The sequence below is a fragment of the Manacus vitellinus genome, unplaced genomic scaffold, assembly GCF_001715985.3.
Source record: "Manacus vitellinus isolate BGI_N305 unplaced genomic scaffold, ASM171598v3 scaffold_2_pilon, whole genome shotgun sequence".
NCBI classification, from domain to species: Eukaryota; Metazoa; Chordata; class Aves; order Passeriformes; family Pipridae; genus Manacus; species Manacus vitellinus.
This window is the reverse complement of record NW_021940208.1, coordinates 19,820,040-19,842,886: the sequence shown is the minus strand read 5'-3', so window position 1 is coordinate 19,842,886 and position 22,847 is coordinate 19,820,040. Positions and strand designations below refer to the sequence as shown.

The window sequence follows — 22,847 nt, the reverse complement described above, 5'->3', positions numbered from 1 at the left end:
ATTTTCCCATAAAATTTTATTTAATTCAGCTAAATGACGTCTCCACCGTCTGTTAGAGCAGCACCGAAGGGTTAGGGAAAAGAACACATTTTCTTTGTTCCTATGCACGTGATTTTGCTAATGATAGACTAAACTTGAAAAATCTGTATTCCTTAAGTAATATCACTGGCATACTTTCCTGGACACAATGTTAAGTTCATTTCCATTTTGACTTTAATTGGTGCAATTTTAAACCAAATAGTTTTGTAGTATTATCTTTTTGAGCATGAGGTGTAAGCTGAAATGATAAACAATGTTATTCATGGCTCTGAGTAGTCCTACTTTCCAAGGTTAACGCATTTTTAGAAATGAATTACCATGATTGATGGGGTATCAAAATGTGATTCTTTTTGTCTTTACACATTCCATGATTTTGAAGCAGTCTAATTTAAGCCTTGTGTAGTGTGTCTAGCCTGCTCCTTGTGATGGTTGCACTGCATTTAATTTTTTTTTTTGATTAATAAACTTCTCAGTTTATTGCAAAAGATAATATCCTATTACTGGTATGTGCAACTTAAAAGGGCAATACTGTCTTTGGAGGTAAAAAGATATTTGTCAGACTTTTAAATGAATGCATTATGCATTAAGTAATCTATTTCACAAATTCCATTTTAGTTTGAATAAATTGGCTTCTAATTTAGCAAGACCAAATCTAGAGTTAGTATCTTTTTCTTTTATTTCTTTACCTTTTTTTTTTTTTCTTCTGCGGTAGGTAGCTTTAGGATGTTAGATAAGAGCCTTCTGAAAGTGAAAACAGTAAATATGCACTAAATAAGGAACAGCTTGCTCTGGAGTCTGAATTCTCTAGCCTAATGTTGATCCACTGAGTTGCCCCGTTTCTCTCTGCTCAGCTGGACCACGGGTTTACCATCAAGAGATCAGGGTCTTTGGACTACTACCAACAACCAGGAATGTATTGGATAAGGTATGAGATGGTGCAGCGCCAACAGTCAGTGTTTCCATGGCAACGTGCTGGCAGTCTCCATTAACCAGTTCCTTCAGTGGATAAACATGCTTTTTGATTTGTTATCGGGTCCATATGCTGCTTTATCAGTTTCGTTTTAATCTTGATTGAGATGCCACACCCCTTCATTCCCTTTCTTCACCCATCCCTCACACCCACATTGCCAGCTTTCTCTTCATCGCACATGCTCAATATCAATCTCCCCTATAGTTAAAAGGACAGTGTATATAGAAAATCTACCAGATATGCTGAAGTACTCACCCTCCCCCTCTCTATTGCTTGTTAAGGCATCTGCTTCCCCTGTGCTCCTGTTTCAAAACACACGGAGTAGCAACAGGCTCTCAGCATATATTTTCCTCTTTTTTCCATGCAAGATATGGAGCTATATACTGTCATTTTAAACCGATTAAACACAATCCTTACCTTAGATTGAACAATGCATTTACATAACACGGGCTGTAGAAACTCTCCCAAGTTCACTGAAATACAATGCATTGTATGTGCTGGTAAGCTTGTGTTTCTAACAATGCATTCCTTCTCTTTTCTTTTTAAAACCCTTCTGATACCTATTTATTTTGATTTGATTTTGTTTTAAATATTGCATGAGTCTTTTGAATATATTTTTCTTCATTGTGTAACTGTGTCAGGGTTGTTGTTAACTGGCTTAACCTGTATGATAAAATGGGTCTCTGGGAGGGAGAGGCTTATTCTGCAGCAGGGGCAAGAAGGGATCCAGGTCTGATAGCCCACGAGAGGCCCACACACCTCCTCAATAAATCCAGAGTCTTGGAATTTCCATCAAGTGGTTACTTGCTGTCTTTTTTCTTTCTTATTACTCACAAGACCTACATTTTGAAAGCTGGAGAAATTTTTATAAGTTTCTTGTGAACCCTGCATTTTCTAACACTGCCTTTAAAAGCTTGTCTGTGAGAGATTTGTAAAAACTCAGCAAATTAACCACGTTAGCAAAACAGCAGAGATGGTCACTGCAAATGTTTCCAGTAAAGTATAACTCCCACTCTGGGTCACATCACCAAGTGCATGGATTGGGCTACAGCACGCTTTCCATAAAACCTAACGATTCCCTGCGCGCACACTAAGGGCTACATAGTTTAAATATGGATGTTCTGGGGAAAGAAAAGAAAACAAACCCAAACCCAAAACTAAGCCTATTTCTCAGGCAAAAAGTAAAAAAATAGTTCCAATCCATCAGCTGAACGCTGGCTAGCAAAAATTGAGAAAGACTTTCACTCCAGGTGCTGGAGTGTGCAGCAGTACCTGTAATTCATCTAATTCCAGCCTACTGCACTTGTGGTAGTGGCTATAAACCTACCATGACCTGTGAGGGCACAGCAAAACCTGCTTGATCTGTCTTGTCACTTGGCATCATGCTTCACGGGTTGCAGCCCTGATGACCGCCCAGCATCTGTGCCCCTTGGTTTGAAGAAGAGGTGAATGGGGCCTGAGTGCCCAGTTTTAGCTCTGTGTGCTTCATAGCATTAGAGGAATTTTTCTTTTCTGCTTGAGAAGGAAAGATGGCATTTGTATCAAGCAGAACTTTGACAAAGAGTTGCAAATTCGTTTTCTCCTCTGTAAAATGGGGGGAAGCTCGCCTGAGCTCTATTTATCTTCCTATTTGCTATACACAATGTTTGGATCTTTTAAAACTCCACCTTCAGGGGGTGCAGACCACCAGAAAAGGAGGCTGTGCAAAAAGCGAGCATCTCCTCAGATTGGCCTTGGCTCAGTTTAACTGCTTAGCCCAGGTTTTGAAAAAAACCATATGCATTTTGAGGATGTAGGGGGGAAGGGTCTAATTCTGCAACTTGGTAAATAAATAAAGCTATAAAAAAAAAAAAAAAGGCCATTTGACTAAAGCATTGTAATGGCCATCAGCATACAAAATGACACATCCCTGAATAATGGGCTGGAGCAGATGGGCGATAATCTCTCTTATTCATACATAAACTGCTCTGTTTTCCAGCTGGGGGCAGTAACAACAATGTTTATAATTAAGGCTTTCTAAACTGAGCACCTAGTGTGGAAAGGCAAACTGGGAGAGCAGGGCTTATAGGGGTAGATGTTTAATTAGGAAATCCGCTAGGAGAGGATACCTCTGACCAAGCAAGTGCTTTGATGACCAACACTTTAGTCTAAATAAAACCGTTTTGGTGTAGAAAGTGTTTACTTTTTAGTAGCGCAGATGCAAAGCATATGAAAAGGTTCATCAATTCCCATCTATAAAACACATAATTCAGCACAGGCCTATGAAAATTAACCTGAATTCACAAGTAGAGCAAAAAAATGAAAGCAGGTCCCAAGGAAAATGTAATGCTCCCTTTGTTAGCGTTAAACTACACGTTTCTTCTGCACTCCTCTTTGTTTTTATCCCTAGTTTCTGGCAGTTTTCTAAAATACTTTTTAAATGGCACTATTTCCTCCTTCAATAAGCAGAAAACCTTCCTCTGCCTAGAAGACTTTCCTTTTCAAATTCCTTCAAAATACTATTTTTCTGATCACTCATTCTGCATACTTTTGTTCCGTTTAAGTAGGATAATATGTACGGAAGTGACATGATTTTTTTGAGGTACCAAAATAGAGCAAACCTTATGTACAGTAGTAGTTATTGTAGCAGGTATGAGCTATAGTGCCCGGAAAATTTTACATGGTTCCTTGAATATGAGGAACAGGAAAAAATACAGGAGATAAACCAGTAAAATCATTTGGACTCCAGAGTAATACACCTTTTAAAAGCAACCCACCTAATGATGTTGGGACATCAGCCCTGCAATTAGAGGTGCAGAAAAGGCCAAAGCAGCATCAGTAGGGGACAAGACCTGGAGGTCCCAGTTAAAACCCTGAAGTTTGAGCTGATTCAGAATATCGAGGGAATACCAGAATAATAGTATCTAACATAAAATATTAGTAGAAAATATTAGTATATGTAGCATTATATATAACATCAGAATAAAATGTTAGGGTATGTTATTTTCTATATATCCCCAGACATTGTAGAAAAGCTAAATGGGCAAAATAAAACCCAGGAAACGTATGGGAAAGTCATTAATGATCTATCCGTGTAATGATAATAAAATAGAGATGAATTGCATTGGATGCTTAACAAAATCATCAATCTGGGCAATATTGAATTCATAAAATACTGGATTTTTAAAATACAGTTCTCACTTTCACAGTTAAAAATGTATCTGAATAGCTCATTTTCAAACCCAGAGTTCCATCCTCTATCTTTAGTTCCTAATTCACATTACATTGCATCTGTCAAGTTACTTACACCTGTCCCAGGTGGATACAATACACTTTCAAGTCAAAAGTTACAGCCAGATGTCTCGATGATGGGACAAGGAAGTTGGGAATTAGGCTTGCTATCTGTAAAGTGCCATTTTTAGTACCATAAAACCCTCTGTAAACTGAATATTGGTAAATACAAGCAAATATCTAAAATCATTTAAAATCTCTTCTCCTGCTCTTTGACTAAAAAAACCACAACTGATTTACAAACTATAAACAAAATCCACTCATGCAAACAACTTGGCACTGAGTCTCTTTCACGTGTAATTGAAACCAGCTGAGGAATTGTGTCTCTAAAAATGGGGGATGTCAAAGAGTAAACACAAACTTAAATATAGCAATATGGATTCAGCAGTTATGTCCATAGAATACTTGTCTTTGTGTTCACTCACCAATACAGTACTAATCATATATCAAATTGATTTGGTTTTCTTTCTTTTTTACTTTCATTTTAGCTAAATATCATGTCAGAAGTTACATGGTGTGCTAAAGCACTGGCCTTTTGTATTTGGAGGTCTAGGTTCAAATCCACTCGATTAATTTATCCCCTCGATGTGGTCATTTGCACGTCTCCAAATCACCGTGTAACTTGACTTAGCTATACCTTGTGCCTGAGGGACTAAAAATAACATGAGTGTCTCACTTCTGGACTGAGGTGCATTGCTAAGTTTGAAGAACTCTCAAAAAAGTGTCTTGATTCATGAATCAATCACACACAAATATATATATATATATATTATTTATATATATATATATATAGCCTGAGAAACCCATGGAAAAGAAATTAAAAAAAGATGAGACTGAAGGGCTGCCTGGCTTGTGCCATGAGCAATGTTTAATGATCATTTTTACAGCAAGGAAACCTGACATTACATATCTCAATGTATAGAGGTCACTAGTCAGAAGTTTAAGGAAATAGGATAAACTTATCTAGGTGTGAACATTTAAATTTGTGCATACGCATACATGTATATAAAAGAACGTACTGGAAGAAAAATACTAGTGTTTCATTACATATGTTCATGTAATTCTAGCACTAAACAAAGCATCACGAAAATTGCTAACAAATTTGAAATATGCTCCTGCAGAATAAAAGCAAGCAAAGGGAAGGGTTTCTTAGATTAATACATGAACAGCTGCATCCCCAGTTTAGTCTCCTGCCTGGTATGAATAATGGATGGACTAAGAGGCAAAATGCACAATAATGTTCTTTTATTAATGAAACTAATATATATCTATATTTGGTGGCCAGCAGTAAATTAAGACAAGTGAAAAGAATAACAGTCACTGCTCACTTTCAAAAAATGCAGTTACTCTAATTCAGTAATTACTGACCTGACAGAAAATATCAGCCCACAACTGAAATAAGGCTCTTCCTGCTGCAAATCCAACACATATATCAAAGCAGCTGTAGTTTTTTAATATCTGTTCATAAGCACGCAGTTCAGTGTTTTCCAAAATAAAAAAATGAATTTACATGGATCAGGATTTCTGTAACATCGAGTAATAGAAATCAGGACGAAGACACTCCTTAAAGAAAAATCCTGGAAAAATGCTAGTTGCACCTTAGTATTAGGTGATAGAAACTACTATTTTAAATTCATACTCTGTTACTTCAAATGAAATGTATTTCCAAAAATGGCTTGTTAACCATTTGGTAGTGGGTGTCAGGATTACTAAATGTTGATGCAAAATACATTAGTGCTTGATGAAATACTTCAGACCCAGCAGCACCAAACTATTAGAGGCAATCCACTTGTCTGCTGCTAAGAAGCTCTACCTTTCCTCATATAGATTGCAGAACAGTTTCATATCTTGAATAAGAATGCTATCCTTACATTTTAGTTGCCATTACAATCATACAGTGCTCAAAGTTCTCACTCTGTAACCCCAAGCCAGGAAAAAATAAAACGTCAAAATGTGACAATGAAAATGTGGGTTTTGCAGACCTGTGAAGCATAAGTGCACTTCAGATCCTCTTATTATTTATTGAAAGAGCTTGAAGTAGAAATGCCCTGGAAATCCATAGTGGACTGGTTCATGCACCAGCAAACCACCAGATGAACAGGAGGTGAAAGAATACATCTGTTAAACCAAGGCAATGTGTATAAGAGGCCTTTGTTACAAAAACATCAATGATAATGAAAAAGCTGATTTTTGGAATATACCCACATGCACAAGAGAGTACAGTAGATGAAAATTGCACTTACAAAGCACTTACAGTCATTGAGGTCGATTCCCGTAAGGACCATTCACTTAAGAGAGTTGGACTTGTGAGTCCCTTCCAACTCAGAATATTCTGTGAAATCTATTAAATCTGGGAAATGCTCAAATTTATCTCTCTTACCATCTTCTCTGCATTCCAAAGGCTTGATCTATTGTATTTTGCAATTCTTTGGAAGTAAAAAATAACTGTAACATCATTAAATGAAAAATTTCATTTGTGCAGAATGCAGAGAGGCAATACCATCCAGTGGTTATAGACACGAGAAGTGTCAAACTTCATTTTAACATTGGGCAAAATAAGCCTGTTCCTGCAAGTTCTCTAGGGCCCAAGCACTCTGTCTGTGGCCAGAAGTGCCCCATTTGGTAGTTCTGACATGTTAAACATTAAACATTAGAGTATGACTTGTGTGGTTTTGCTTTCACTAGATAAATACTGACTTTGCCTCTCTGTGACTTTATACATTTTTATTCGATAAGCTGTTTGGGTGAGAAAGGCTCTGCATGTCTCTCAGCCCAGGAGAGTAACCACAATAATGCCCCTGGGTCTGCAAGCATATCTTTACAAAGACCAATTAGATCAAATCCAGGGAAAACTTCAGATAAAAATGAAAAGAAAAACACAGTCAAAAAATATCTCAGGAAGTTTCTGAAGGGTTAGGAAGCCAGAAATATTTGACCCTACAAACTACAGCAGCATAAGGTGGTAGATTAGGTGAGACCATCAGGGTTATTTTGCTTAACATTTTTTATTATTAAGCAAGGGAGTGCCTTTATGTGTATTTAAATGAATAGATTTAAAGCAAAGTCTCTAAAGCTTTCCCAACAATAGTAGAAAGCTAATATCTTGGGGTTTATTTTTAAAGACATCTTTAAAAAGATGTCCTGTTGTTTAGTCATCTTTGTCCTTTATAAAAAGCAATATCCTAGGCTAAATTTCAAAAAAAAATTCTTATACATTTTCTTCTGTGTAACTTACCTAATTTTAAATACCTTCAGATTTTACATATATGTTTGCCATTTTCATATAGCAGATTTTAAAAATAAAATTGGAATTTAATACAAGTATTTTTATTTATTCAACCAGAAATGTTTACATTTCTCAGGGGAGAGTATCTATTACCACAGGGTGATGTGATGTGGCTTAAACTTTAAGTAAGTGCTTATTTCCTATAAGCATTAAAAAAAAATATTTTAAATGGAAATCTGTATTTCATAGAGTGGTAATATATGCCGTTCTTTTCAATTTTCACACAGAATTGCATACTGTATGCAGTATATTCACTGTGTGTAAATGATCTAGGTATTCTTCTGTTTCACATTAAAAATAATCAAAAGCTGAATTGGTTCAAGGCTAAGAAATGTAGAAGGCATTGAAAATACTAATTAGAGCTCTTACCTAAAAGATAAGCAGTAAACAAAGAAATTTTTGGCGGATGAAAAGTGTTGGATTTTGTAGCAATTATTATTTAAAATATGGAGATGAACTTAACAAAGTTTATTATTTTACTGTTTTAAAGTAGTGCTATAAAGGTTCTAGACACAAAAATAGTAGTTCATCAATTTAACCTAACTAAATCCATTTGCTATAGTAGTTCTGTACTCCTGCACATCCTTCTGTCTCTGTTACATCATTTTTGAATGCTGGTTGCATTATTTGAAAGTGTGGATTGCTATAATGCTATTCTGCACCATTATGATGGATTTAGTTTTCATTTTATTCTCAAAAATATGTTGACTATAAATACATCTCTGCTCTCCTATGGGGCTCACATTGTAACTTGGTAAATTTTCTAGAGAAATCGATCATGCATGCCTCAAGAGAACACAATAAATCCTTTGAAGTAGAATAACCTTTTGGCTGCAATCTTTTAAATAGGTTTTTATTATAGGGACAAATTTTACAAGCCTTATCAGTGAAACCTATTCAGTTCTCGAAGTTATCTTTGCCTCCAGTGCCATGATTTGATACTTGGTTGCATTTTGTATGTCATCTTACTAGACACCTGCCTTTTCCCATTTTGCTTTTTCCAAAACAGTCACAGGTCATGATTTAAGAAGGTAGCCCTGCTTCAGAAGGCAGCTAACCATGTGTCAAAGTGCTCTTGCTGAATCAAGTCCATCCTGTTGAACTTAAAATTTTACAGTGATTTCAGGGACTACAGTCTAATATCCCATAATCAAAAAACCAGCAAAACTCAGTCCCATGCTTGAAATTGTTAGTTAGACTAAGGCTGCCCTTACTTGGGTTGCAGATTCACCTTGTAAATTGTGCCAGAAAAGCGGAAGAAAGAATGTGGCTAGAAGTTATAGCCATCTTATTAAGACTTGGGTTCTTAATAGTGGCAGAATCATCAAAAAGTAGAGCCATCAAGTAAACATCCTTTTTTCCTATTCCTAGATACCTTATATAGACATAGATAAAATTAGCAGAATATTTAATTCGGTAGACCTTGGTTAACAGGAAGAGACAGCATGGTCAGGCTAAACGGGTCTTTCCGTCACAGCTTTTCAGCGTTCTCCCTAAGAACATCCATTGAGCAGCATGATGTGTCAGGGAGCTGGGCTAGCTCCCTTTGGTGTTTGTTTTTCTCTCTTGTCTGACAACTTCATCACAATCCATCTTTGTTAGATGATTGCACTGACTTGAGCACGGATGAGTGTGTATCGGCCTTCATTAGGTCAAATCAAAGACAAACTTACATCTCTGCCCTGCCTGTAGAAACAGATTTATACTTTGACAAGGGTGGGGGAAGGTCAGTTGATATTTGGCTTGAAATTCGAATCTGTTAAAGGATGAAATTAATAGCATCCAGAAGTAGAACATATGGCATTCATATATATGGCACTGTATCTGCTTGATGATGTCACACTACCTCTTAAGGTTTGGGACATGCACTTTTTAAAGCATTTAGCTGTGTTGTGGGCTCAACCTTTCAGACCTGACTGAGACAGAAGAGGTTTAATTTGGTCTGAACATTTATTATCCCTGGTATTTGCAGGCCACATAAAACCTCATGGTTTTCATTACCTTTGCGTTTCACACACAGCCTAATTTCATTTATTCTTATTTTATGCCCCTGCCAGACCACCGCTCTTGATAAGGAGAGGCAGGTTTTCCGACGAAGACGCAACCAGGATGTGAGGGGACGTTATAAGGCACAACAAGCTCCACCTGAACTCAACTCCGAATCGGAAGATTATTCACCAAGTTCATCCGAGACTGTTCGCTCACCTAACTCACCCTTTTAATAAAACACTTTTACTCAAAAGTCTTGGCTTTAACCCTTTGAGACCCTGAAACTTCTTCAGACCTGTGTGGAATGATTACAACTGATCTATCCAGCAGTATACGCTGGGATGGTGGAATGCAAAAGGGTGCTCACAGAATCTTTGTAAGAATAATTTCCTAATTGATTGAAATACTTGTTCTCTGTTTAGATTGCAACTTGCTGCTAATATGATCCTCAAAGGGTTAAGGCTATTTTGCTTTTTTATTTAAAGATAGAAGCAGTGAATGTTTTCATCAGTGGAGCTAGGAACTGCAGTATGTAATTTTAGCACATGTTAACCCTCTGAGTAAACGATCAACTTAAATCTTGACAACCCACATTAGGGTTTTATTCTGGCTTTTTTGCTTTTATACGCACATATCTTTTATAGTATCCTGAAGTTCCTTGCCTGTTTCTGGCCAAAAATATATCAAATGTACTATTGCTTAGGAGTTACAGATATAGGCTTAAAAATGAAAATAAAATTAAACAAATGGTATCTTCTACAGCAGCTCATTGTACTTCCACAGTGACTGTTATTGGAAGACATTATGCGGGCTAAATGGGAAATTCAGTTTAGGGCATCCTCATGGTTTACAGAAGATGACATGATGCTGGCCACAAAAGGTTGCTTCCATATAGTTTTCTCCTAATGACAATGTTGAGTCTTGGAAAGTGGCTTGAGGACACGTTCTGTCATGTAACAGTATGTAATGATCTAGTTGAGAAGTTCCTGTTTCCTTTGAGCCACATTCCGAAATGTACAGGCATCCTCTCAGCACAACCTCGTTATTCTAGCAGTCATTTTAAAGGATTAACATTGATGAATGGAAGAACTACCCTTAAAATAGCTAGAGTACTTCTAAATCAGGGAAAAGACAAGTAATTTAATATATGTGTAAACCCTAAACTGAATTAGCAGAAGTTTTGTGTTAGAATGGAGAAACTAAAAATGATTCACCAGTTCTATTTGTAATATTTAATAAAATGGGTATTTACACAGAGTGTATATATATTTCTAGTTTGTTAAAACCTCAACACAGCATTATAGCTTTTTATTTGACCATTATCCTAAAGGTGGCTTCTATAAAAATAGCACACTGTGTAGACTTTTGCTTCAGATGTGATAATTTGAAGAAAAAAATTACCTGGCTCAGAATTTCACTTGAATGAAAAAGGCAACTTTCAAAATCATGTTCTAAAATAAAAAATAGCATTGTGAAATTTATAGTTTCTCTTATTACTCATATAAAATAGAATTTTTCTCCTCTAAAGTTAGTTTTCTCACAGTGTTTTTTAAAAGTCACATAAATGTGGTTTCCTCTCTCTTTCTTTCTTCCTTTCATATCATACAGCTCAAAGTATCAATATGCTCCCTAAAATGATATGCAGTTTTTCTGATCTTTCTGGGAAACATAAATAAATTTTGCAGAAACAAGGCTAGTTGCCCACAGTATTGTTCCCATTGTGAGTTGTGTTTGCTCATGGAACTGTCCATATGGCAGCAAATGTGCACCTGCAAGTTGTTGGAGCTAGTGTAAAGCTCTTTTGCACTTCTAGTTGGAACTATCTAGTTGGAAGTTGAACTGTATTTCAAGAAACACTGGAATTCTGTTTTTCCATCCTACAAAGTGCATCTTTCATTACCTCAGACATGAAAATTTATATATTAAAAACTTGGAATATTTTAAACACAGGAATTTCGTCTTGTGAACCTTCACACAAGTGGTACAAGTAGCTAATATATTTTTTTTAATTCACCCAATATTAAAAAGCTAGAAGTGAGATGCTTAGTTGAAACTAGTTCTCCAGGCTTCCTTGGCAATATAGAGAGATGAACATTCCAGGTTTGATTCATTTCACCTGTCATGGGCATGAATTTTAAGCAGGACTCACATTTTAATTAACCGATTTGTCTCACTACATTGACTGTAGAAGGAACTGCTAGTGGAAGCTTACATCAGACACCAAATTTCAGGTTATGAGTTTAGTGGCAAGTCATCTAAGTCATCAGGAAACTCTGATCTCTGAATGCATGTCCATGGGCAGAAGGCCTGTGCATGGCTTCATTACTCTGTCTGGAACCTGAATAACAGCATCTTAACCCAAGTGAAGCAAATAAGCACCTTGTTGGAGAATTCCACTGGGGCAGAAGGTTAAGGGACCAAGGAACTGCCATACAAATGCTCTAAGATTTTAGTTTTTGGGAAAGGGCTATGTCTGTTTGAGATCCTTGACTATGACCATCCAACCCTAGTCGCATTGAAGAGAGAAGATGCTGAGTAGATGGGGCACAACCACTGCCATTGTAATGTTAATGGTTGTAATTAGGTAACATTTGGATAGGAGAGGGATTATTTTTCCATAGGATCAAACCCTCAGCCAAGGTAAAGCCTTCCTTGACACTTACCTACACTAATTTACAGTAGGTCAGGATCTGGCATACATTTTTCCAGTGCTGGCCTTCCCACATTATATAACAGCCTTCCCTTTAGAAGAGATACAATTCAGCCATGTAATGCAAGACATACATGTGGTAATAAAAAAGCATCCATTAATACCACATGCTCCTTGTCTATTGCAAAAATTTGGCAGCCTTAAAGCAAAGGATGATGTTCATTCTTCTTAATTAGAGAGGGAAGTCAGGAGAAAAAAAAATATAAAAATATGCTTCACTTTATGCATGAGAAATATTATTCAAAAGGCCATCTAGGATATTCCTATGAACTTTGCTTTGCTTTGGAATACAGGATTATCATTAAAATGTTTGGTTCCTTCATCTTGCACCATCTTGTACTACTTAAAATGTATATAAAAAAAATCCTAGATCTTGAAAATCCGACTCATACCCAACATCTTATATGTTTCTGATCTTTCGTTCATGTTTTATGAACATAACTATAAAAATATTTTTTAGTTATTTTTAGGTCTGTGAGAGACTGGGTTTCAAAATATTGATAGCTTATTTTAGGCTTCAAGAAAAGGTATCTGAATATTTGAACTGTTTTAAAAGACTTTCAATGATAGGTTTAAATATATCCATATACCCATATATATTTTTTTTAATATAACCATATATATGTATATGTATGTATGGTTTCATGGAAGTAATAATGACTTAAGCTTGTTTGGCAATGACTGCCCTTTCTTTCAATCTAACCTCTGAATTCCTGGGGGTAAGTGAAGACAGAATATATGACCCTAAAAAATATTTGCAACACCAATGAAAAAAAGAAATCAAACATAATAGGCTATTTCTAATGTGATAATCTGGGAGAGCACATAGCACACTGTGGTCTTTTTACTGTAATATGTACCAGTCCTTCTGACTTCTTTCTTCATTTCCCTTTTGAATTTTTAAGCATTGTATTGCTGCTAAATGTAGCAACAATTGCTTTTTTTCGTGCTTGTTATATATACAAGACCAACTTCCTCCCACTAAGCCTGGGTAGTTAGCAGAGACGGATGGCACTTGTGGTAGGCACCATCTATCACCGAGGAGATGGAGAGGAACACCTCCAAAGGGTGATTCAGGTCATCTAATGTTTCATCTCTGGAGATGCCTGACAGTTTGATCTTAGTATTAACAGGAAAGTAGACTAGGGTCACTTCCAGATTAATTCCTCTCAATTAAATATAAGCAGGGATAACATGGACTCCAACCTAAGTGCAATATTCTAGTGAGTTTACATGCAGTGAGCAAACTTTGATGTGAAAATATAGTACTGATAGCACAGGATTAGTTGAATAGTGGTGAACTGGGAGTTGTTTTATCTAATTTCATCCATCTAGGAGTTTAGCATCTAATCTAGGGCAATAATCTAAATTTCCCTTATAGGTGCTAGAGACTGCTTCTCTAACGGATAATTAAAATTCTAGGATGGATTAATCACTCACCAGATGATGGGCCTAGCCTAAATGTATTTAGAACATGATTTATTAAGCCATGACATATAAATTAGTATTTCTGTAAGTTACAATTTTCATAGCATTATTATACAAAAAATCCAGAATATTATGGTTCTACTCAGAGGGTTAACAGAAAAGCACTAGGCATGCTGATTACATTGGTGTATCCAAACTGCTTTGCTTTTTTAGCCAGTGTTTGCTGATTTTTTCAGAAAATTCTTGAAAAATTTCAAGTTTGAAATTATTTAAGTGTTGTTGTTTAAGGAATTTCTATAACCAAATTAATCTTATTTTTAGCTCAACTTATCACAGGAATAATATGTATCATTGATGCAGTGTAAGTCTGTAGTTATCAATTTTATTAATTCCACAAGTGATTCCAGAAATCTCTCTTTTTTTAAGTACTTACTATAGAGCTTACTATGGTGGCATAGGTGACTGAGACTGTCTTTCTTATTGGTAAACAAACAATATTGTAATTTCAAGAAAGTCCTAGGAATCAGCTTTTCAGTTAGGTAGTGTACTAGTTAGGGGAAAGCTATCTCATTACATGCATTGTGTAAATCATCTTTGTAGATGAAGATTGTTCATATTAATGAACACATTCTTTTTCCTTGACATTGTAGCAGAAACTGTTTACTTGTTTAAGAACAACCAATACATTAATTTGCTTCAGACTGTTAGAGGGGAAAGTGAGATTCCAGTCATTGACAATGTTACTGCGTTACAGTAGCCCTCATCTAATTTAAATGTGGTGCATACTACAATAAGGAAAGCCAAACCTGTGAATAAACTCCTGAAAAAGCCTGGTGGGTCTTTATTCAGTTGGGTGCTCACATACAGTAGCATATGACAGAAGGAAGGCTTTCAAGAATTGTTGAAATGAAAGCGATATATCCACAAATAAGAGCTAAATTGCAATCCTTTCCCTATGGGGCATATATGCTTGAAAAGAAAAAAAATAAAGAAAAGAAGAGAAAAATTGGCTCTGAGGTTTGCAGTGCTACTATATTACCACAGGGCAAGTACATTAAATCATTGTTATTTACTAGCCTGGGGTATGTGTTAGAAAATGGCATCTTTTTTATTTAGTTTAAATTGTGGGCAGGAAGAGCTTTCCTAATATTATTACAGTGCTTGCTAGTGCTGCCATGGTTAAGGCTGTGTTAGTATTTCCATTATAAACTCTTAGTCTCAAAGGTTTTTAATTTGATTGTAAAAATTTGCTTCAGGCAGAAACTTGGCATACAATTTTTCAGCTCAGAGTGATTCTTTTCCTAAAATATGAGAGAAATCAACTTGACCGCTTCAACATTTATTTTCTGATTGTACACAAACATTCACAGACACAAACGTGGTTTTTATGCCGCTCATTTCAGCTGAGTTACATTTTCAAGCACATCTTGCAGGTTTTAACTACAAAGGTGACAGCTCAGAACTTTTGGGCATTTTGAAAACGAGGGAGAAAACTCAGTGATCAAGAGCAAAAATGTTCCACATGTGGGAGAGTTTTATTTTGACGTGACAAGCATTTTAAGTTTGCACAGTAATGGGTATGTATACACCCTACTGAGTGCTTATGTAATTCCTAAACCCATTAGTTTAACTCATTCCACGTAGAAAATGCTAAATGTGAATATGCTGAATTTCCCTATGAGACTGAGTAAAGAAGCAGTTTTGTTCTGTGTTTTATAGTAACACCATAGACAAAGCTGACAAGACACCAGTGAAAAGGGTCCACAAAGAGACGAATCAAAGGAACATGTTTTCTCTTAAGGGAAAAAATTGTCTGAACAAGACAGAGTTGAAGGCTCACACTGAACAAGAGGGGTTTTAAAAGCAATTTAAAAAGCATAAGTGTGGAATCATTTGAAAACTGTAAAAGTGCAAGGGAGCCACACAGTGTAGTGAATTCATGCACGGAGCTAATCACATACTAAGCTGGAGCAAATTTACAGCTACAAACAGGCATAATTAATACACAAATCAAACACACACAGACGCAGATGGAATTGAAATCCTATTTCTTTTAGCAAACCTAATGCAGACCTCTTCCTCATATATTCACTAAATGAGACCGTGTGTAGCTATTTGAAGTAGTGTTGCATACAGGCTAGTGGGGAAATTAGGTGTTTAAAAAATGGCTGCAAATTAATTGTTTTTAGTAGCAATTCTGCAGCATGCTTCTACCTCAGTGGGTCCTTTGGGAAATGACAGCTTTCAAAAAGTGATGTCTATGCATTTTATACTTGTCTGCATATATACTTGGATAGCCCATGCCAAATGGCTTCAGTAAGAATTGAGCTGCTATATTGAGGCTTCATGTTGTCTGCAGTTTTTTGTAGCAGAGGACAGAGGAAGGGACAAAGTATCCATGAAAAAAAGAATTTGTGGATTGACCCACCTGTAATGGAGATGTCTTCCTGATCCTTTTTAGTGATTGACTTGAGTGATAAACCACAGCACTCAGTCATGTTCACAAGTATTCTCTGTACCTAAGTGGGGGGAGGGGGGCACCAGATAGAGTTGTGCCATTTTCTAGGCACCCACTTACAGTGCTGCACATTTTGTCAAGCCATGTGTAAATATCAGATGGGGAAAATAACTGTTTACACCAAATGATAGAGCTAGAAAAAACATATAGGAAGTGATTAGCCATGACAAATGTAGACTGACCTTTGGAAGATGGTTTCCGACCAACTGTCAGACAGATTTTTGAGAGTTTTTCCAATAGAACCATTGGAATCAAGAAACTCCAATTGATTTTTAAGTGCAACTTGATCTGTTAATGAGAAACTTTCCTCTTGAGGTGTTTCTGATACATCCTCATATATGTGTCCTTTTGTAGGAAGATTCTGGACTCAGAAAGCCAAAAGATACCTTTATTTCTATGTATCCAACAGATTTTAAGGTTAGTGATAAGTTATTCAAACACATCTAATTTTAGGTGTCTGGAGAAAAAACCCACAGTGATGAAAAAGAAGCTTAACTTACTTGTCTAGAGTTACTCTCAGGAAGAGCTGACATTACTACTATGACTATTACTGCTGCTGCTATTACTGCTATTTCTGTTACCACTACCACCATTGCTGTTCAGAGGCAATTATTTTTTTGACCTGTACTTCTCCATTAGGTGCCTGGAAAGCTTCAAACTTGCTAATAAGACCAGAAGGGTCTGATATAAATAAAAGCACCTATAAATTTATTTTCTTTTCAAACAGAATGCCCACAGCTATTGAATCTGGGGCCCATCATATTGTGAGAGTTTGAGAATTGGAAAGAAAGATATTGGTAAATTGAAAGAGAGGATTACTTGTAAGGTATAAATACAATGTCCAAGGAAATTCCTGGTGCTGTATCTTGCAAAGGAGAGTGATACACTTTTTTTCTCTTCTGAAAATCCAAGCATGTAGGAAAAGGCAAATAAACCTTTAAAGGATGAACTTCTGGCAATTTGGTGTTTATCGTTAATCTTAACTAGGTGTAGTCTTTGTGAAATTGCTTCACTGTAGAGTTAGAATTTAAGGTAGGTAACATCAGATCTCGACAACTTTTGCCATTGATAGTTAAGGGGAGGGAGGAATCAAATTGACTGACTGATACTAAAACAAGAAGCGCTTCAGGAGAGGCATTTCCAGAGAGAGTTGATGTGAAAAAGAAGGGAGGAGGATGATTGTGGAGTAATGCTAAGAGGCCAATTTATCACTTGCCATTTGTGCTGATCTTTGGTGTCTTATCTGAGGGGAAAAAAAAATAACTGGTCTGAGGTTAACCTATTTTTAATTTTATTAAGGAATTAGTAATAAGCATTTATATTCTGCCTGAAAGGAAATTGTTGAAGGATTACTTCAGTGTGAAATTAAATAGCACTTTTCTCATGCATTCTAAAAAACCATCTAAGGAAGTAGTGGCCTTTAAACAAATTTCTAAATTATTTCAATTTAGAAAAGTTTCATTTCATTTGAAAAGTAAGAAACTTAGGAACTGCTATGTGGTTTGAATGGCATAGATGAATCTCTAATTTTCAAGGTACTAATTAAATTATTTCTGTATGGTCATGCAAAAATAAGGAGGGAAGCCAAATGGGATTTTTCAAAATGCGAAGGAACAGAAATGAGATCTGATATTATCATCTTAATTTTTGAGCTAAGTTTTTAAGTTGCTGCTTACTTTTATGTAAAATATTTGCTCTAAGTAGGTAATAGAAGAGTAGAAAAGGAAAAATTACTTAATACTTCAGCTCTAGTCTCAACTTCTAATAACTTCATGATTCTTGAACAGAGAATCATTACAATATATTTCAATTCAGTCATCACAAGCAAGCCACCGAGGAATTAGATCCAACTGCATTCCTGAGAAGCTGTGCACAGGCTTGAAAAATTAGTCATGCAGCCACATCGTAGCTTTCCCACATAAGCCTCTGCACCAAAGTGAGTCTCAATGAGCATGGTTATAAAAAAAGGAAGTCACTATTCAGAAAATTCTCACTTCATGTGTTAATTTTCCAGCACAGGAGGTGGATTTGGATAGGTGTATGGAAATAAAATATAGTTGTGGACTGAGAGGCTTTGTATCTAGTGCCCTGCAACATTATATGTATGAATTCTCATGAGAAATGTGAATACTATTTTACAGTGCAAGCCTGCTAAATCCCACTAATGACTGGAAGTTTCATTGTAAATGGCTGGATTTTGGGAATTAGCAGATGAATGGAGAAATACAATAAAGGGCCAGAGGATAATACATTGCATAGTGTACGTTTTCATTTATTCTGACGATTTAGTTTTAATTTTGTACTTCATACATTATCAGCAAGTGTACTGGAGTATAAAAGCTACAAGTAAGGAGTCCAAGTAATATGAGATCCCACCGGGGCTCTGTGATTATTTTTGCTGAAAGGCAGGAAAAGTGCCCTTTTATTTATTTGTGACACAAGACAAATGTTCCCAGAGAAATCACAGAATCAAAGAATATTCTGAGTTGAAAGGGACCCACAAGGATCATCGAGTCCAACTCTTAAGCGAATGGTCCATGTTGATAAAAGTACGTATTTTATCCTACTCTCATTTACAAGTTAATAGTTTCTATTTAACCACTCATTCATGGAATGCTTTTTGATGCAGAAGATAGCTGCAGAACTAAAGAGTCTGTCAGAAGATGTCTGTCTAGAATATTTTTTTTTCCCCACAGGGATTATAAACTGACAACAAGGTTATAGGCATGTACTCTCCCTCTTGGACTTAGTCTTCCTGAAAAGTTTGTCTTCCATCTTATTGGCAGCAGAAGTTTTTGGCATGCTGAAATGAAGTCTAGTGACTTGCGAACACCGTAATCCTTCACGAGCCTTCACTGTCAACCCCCTTCTCCTCTGCTCTCTTCCAGACACCTACAGCCCCTCCAGGCCATTTGTTTCTTTCTTCTTCCTTCAATCTAATTCTCTCGTGTGGTGCAAATATTGTACGTCCATGTGTAAAACAGAGTAGAGAAACTGCTCCAGGGAAATAAAAAAGCTTTACCCTGCGTTAATTACCTGGTTCTATTCATTGCTCCCATACATCAGCATGTAAAGAAAAAGGGTATATAAAAAAGTGATTGTTGCAGTGGGAAGACAGGACTCCTTTCAACAGAAGCAATGACTTAAATTGTTCATGAAAGTAAGGGGTAGGGCCTCAAAAGTGTATGTTGTGTTTGTCAGGATCAAGTTCTACACTGTTGTTCTTTATATCTGGATCTTTCAAAGAATTTTTATTTTGAATAAACTGAAAGAGTGGGAGGATGTGAAGAAATATTGTGGTTACAAAAGAAGAAAGACTTGGAGGAAGTTGGGGCACAATAATTTATGTTTAAACATTGTATACACAGTAAAACTGGGAATATGTGGAAAGGAGGCATCGTGTGTCGTCTCCAAATTACCTCTATGCGTTAGGTTTTTCCAATACTTTCTAAAGGACAATGATGGAAGACATGCCGAGGCTCTATCTTGCAGTCACTTGCTCCTGGATGATAGGCGACATAGAGTTTTATTATTTGTTGCCACTTAACTTTCAATATGGGAAAAGGCAGTTTCTGAAAATCTTAAACCTAGATGCTGCCCTGGTTGTAGGTTCTTGCTGTGCCCCAGAGCTGCGCTACCTGGGCCGTGTTTTCCACCTGTCATGGTGGAGGTAGAAAGCTAAACCCTGGCTTATTGTGTGCCAGCATTTGCACTGCTGGTCTCTGCCAGAAAACACCAACAGCCATGGGGCTTCTCTGCACTGCACAGTCAGCAAAAGCTTCTGCTGATGCCTGAAATACCATTTAGTCTGGATAAATGAAAGCTAGTGAAATCCTCTTTTTGAATGATACTTGAATCCATGATAATATTAAAAGATATGCTTCTGCAAAGGGACTAAAGAATGTAGCTATTGGTGCTGGTTTGTTGCCTCTGCACTGGCTGTGAGCATATGCCAGACACTAAATGGGGCAGCAGACATCAGGCAGCAAACGGAAACCCTGTGGGCAGCTTGCAAATCAGTAGTACATAGTCATAACCAAGTCTTCCCTGGAAAGCAGTTGAGTTGGGGTTTTGCTTTCATTTTTCTAAACAGGAAACATGTTCAAAACTCCAACTTGCCCTCTGTTACTTGTTTCAGTTATGTTCAGGGAAATGGGACTTTGGAAATGTGAAAAAAAAAAAAAGGTAAAGATTAGTAGCAGTACATCAAAGAACTATCCAAGTCTTATCATGATTCTTCTGTTTGGGCAACAGACTGATAAGGAAGATAGGATCTAGATTATGTCCAGCTGCTCATTCTGAACTGCAGACAGATTGCACTCCAGGCAGAGAAATCACTTGAACAGAAATCTTGGTAATTCACTATTTGTTTCCCTTTATGTAACATAGAATTTGGTACTGTTATTTAAGTGCCACTGCCATGTAAATATACCATAATGCTTCAGGATACTCCCCAGATCGTTATCCTTTTATACAAGCTCTAGATAGGAGAAACAAAATACACAGGTAACAAATTTAGTAAATGACATTACGACTAGAAAGTTAAATTTCTAGTACTGAGACATAACTGTCTGTTATCAGAGTTCACTGGATTTTTGATAAAAAACATGCATATGCATGTATTTGAGCAGATACTGAAGTCTGAAGTATAGCAAGTTTAATTATGCAATATAGTGAAAAAAGGACATATCTGGTCCAAGGCTTCTCAAATTGCCTGCATTGAAGGAAATGGGTTTATTCTTTTCTGTTACACGCCTGAAAAGATAAATTCACTGACCCTGAAAATATATCTCTTTTTATTCTTGGCCACATCCATAATCCTTCTTTCTTAATAGCTGAAAAGAAAATCATAATTAATATGCCACTAGAGAATTTTCATTATTTCTTCAGAATTACCTCTTAATTTACTAGATTAGCCTGATCTAGTAATGAATTTGTCAGTTTCAGTTTTTCCTTAAGAATATGAAATATCTCATTTTTGACCAGGCAATGCTAAATTAAACTGCAATTGAGGAAGGCATTTTGGTCTAGATTCCTTTTGTTACAAATTTGTTCAAACTATTTTCTTAATGCACACCTAATTACTGAAGGCTGCAGAGCCCCACAGGCCCGCTCCACCTGCTGACTTTGCAGCCACAGAGCTGGAAGCAAAGCACAGTGGCCCACCAAGTGGTTCCCCCTGCATTGATAACCACAACACAAAGAGAGGAAGTGTGTTGTAGAAAACAATCCTGCTGCTATCGCACAGCAATTTGGTTGTTTACTGAAATGATGGGTTAAAGTGTCACTAGAGATGTGCAGTCACGTTCCTGCAGTAGTGGTCCCTTCAATTTGCCAAAGGAGGAGAAAATCCTGATTTTTTTTCCCCCATATAGGTCCAATTTCCTATGCATCAGTGAAGAACACTATCCTCCCTCACTTGTGTGTGACAGAAAAGTTTTTTAGTTGTCTGTATTCATTTTTTGAGAACTGTGTTGGTGTTTTTGTTGTTGCTAAGAAAACACCTGTAGATAATTAATTATAGTATTTTCTTCTAATTCATCTGTAGCAAATGAGAAAGTGTCATACATTTCTCTTTTCGTGTCAGAACAAATTGATCACTGTTCCCTGCAGTCTTTCCCATGTAACCCAAATGAATCCGTTAAGTAGCAGACTTACTGACTGCATGTATGAGCATGCTCTGTAGCCTAATTTGAGTAAAATATGCAGTGGTTGCCCTTAAAATGTCAACCTTTACCCTTTATAGTAGCTATACTTGTAGGTTCCTACTTGGACTCAAGGTTGACGGTACCATAACTCCCATAGGCTGAAATTTTCTGAGGCCACTGGAAAGGTTTAATGACGTTGTATTCCCTGTATAGGAATGCAGACTGGCAGGAAGTGGCTTGTGCTGCCCTGAGGCTGCTAATAAAATCCTAAAAGAGGAACTCAGTCAATCTTTGGAGCTTGAGTGGGATGGAGACTGATATATATATATATATATATATTATACATATATATATTTGAGATAGATGGAAAAATCCAAACCACAAATAACCATGTGGCAGTGAAATTCCTGGAGACCAGCAGTTCGCAAATCAAGAGAACATATCCAGTGAAGAGTGATGAGCTGAAGAGGAGAGCAAAAAACCTGACACACTGTGAACAAAGAAAGAGTTTCCTGACTCCAGGATTTCCGTGACTCATGGTCTAAATGGTTTGGCATGGCAGGAATCAGTGAGGGCCAGCCAGCTGCTCTGGCTGCAGAACATTTCACACTGCATGAGCGTGTAAATGATGTAGTGACAGCGAAATGCAATTCTATACTTAGGAGAGGAGCGGTCAGCTGGCTCGCACAGACCATGCCAGCATAGGGGCTGTCCCAGCTCCCCATTTTGAAGGACTAGACTTTCTGTTTTCTGCCTGATTCCCAATTTTAGGTCAAATGAATAGGCTGCTTATGCTTTGACCTCTTGTCTGCAGGTCTGATGCTGTGTTGAACTACAGGGTTATGCTCTGCATGGGGAAACTTCACAGCAGGCTGGCATGGTGGAAGCCATGAGACACATCAAATGAGTGAAGAGTTTTAGAAGTAAAACTAACAACCTCTGGTGAGCATGTGCAGCTATTAGTATCCAGAAACTATTCAACTTGCCCA

The 22,847-nt window shown here is 36.9% G+C and overlaps 1 protein-coding gene across 2 annotated transcripts in view; it reads left to right on the top strand.

Moving 5' to 3' along the window:
- DCLK1 (doublecortin like kinase 1) overlaps positions 1-14,522 on the top strand; it is a 248,821-nt gene extending 234,299 nt beyond the window's left edge. The window contains exons 17-18 of one of the 2 annotated variants that reach the window (XM_029960882.1): positions 891-964; positions 9,623-14,522. In XM_029960882.1, coding sequence (XP_029816742.1) covers positions 891-964; positions 9,623-9,680 — 132 coding nt within the window. In that variant the 3' untranslated portion in view covers positions 9,681-14,522. The remainder of the gene's footprint in view (positions 1-890; positions 965-9,622) is intronic. The other variant, XM_008934247.3, reaches the window with a different exon arrangement.
- The last annotated feature ends 8,325 nt before the right edge of the window (positions 14,523-22,847 follow it).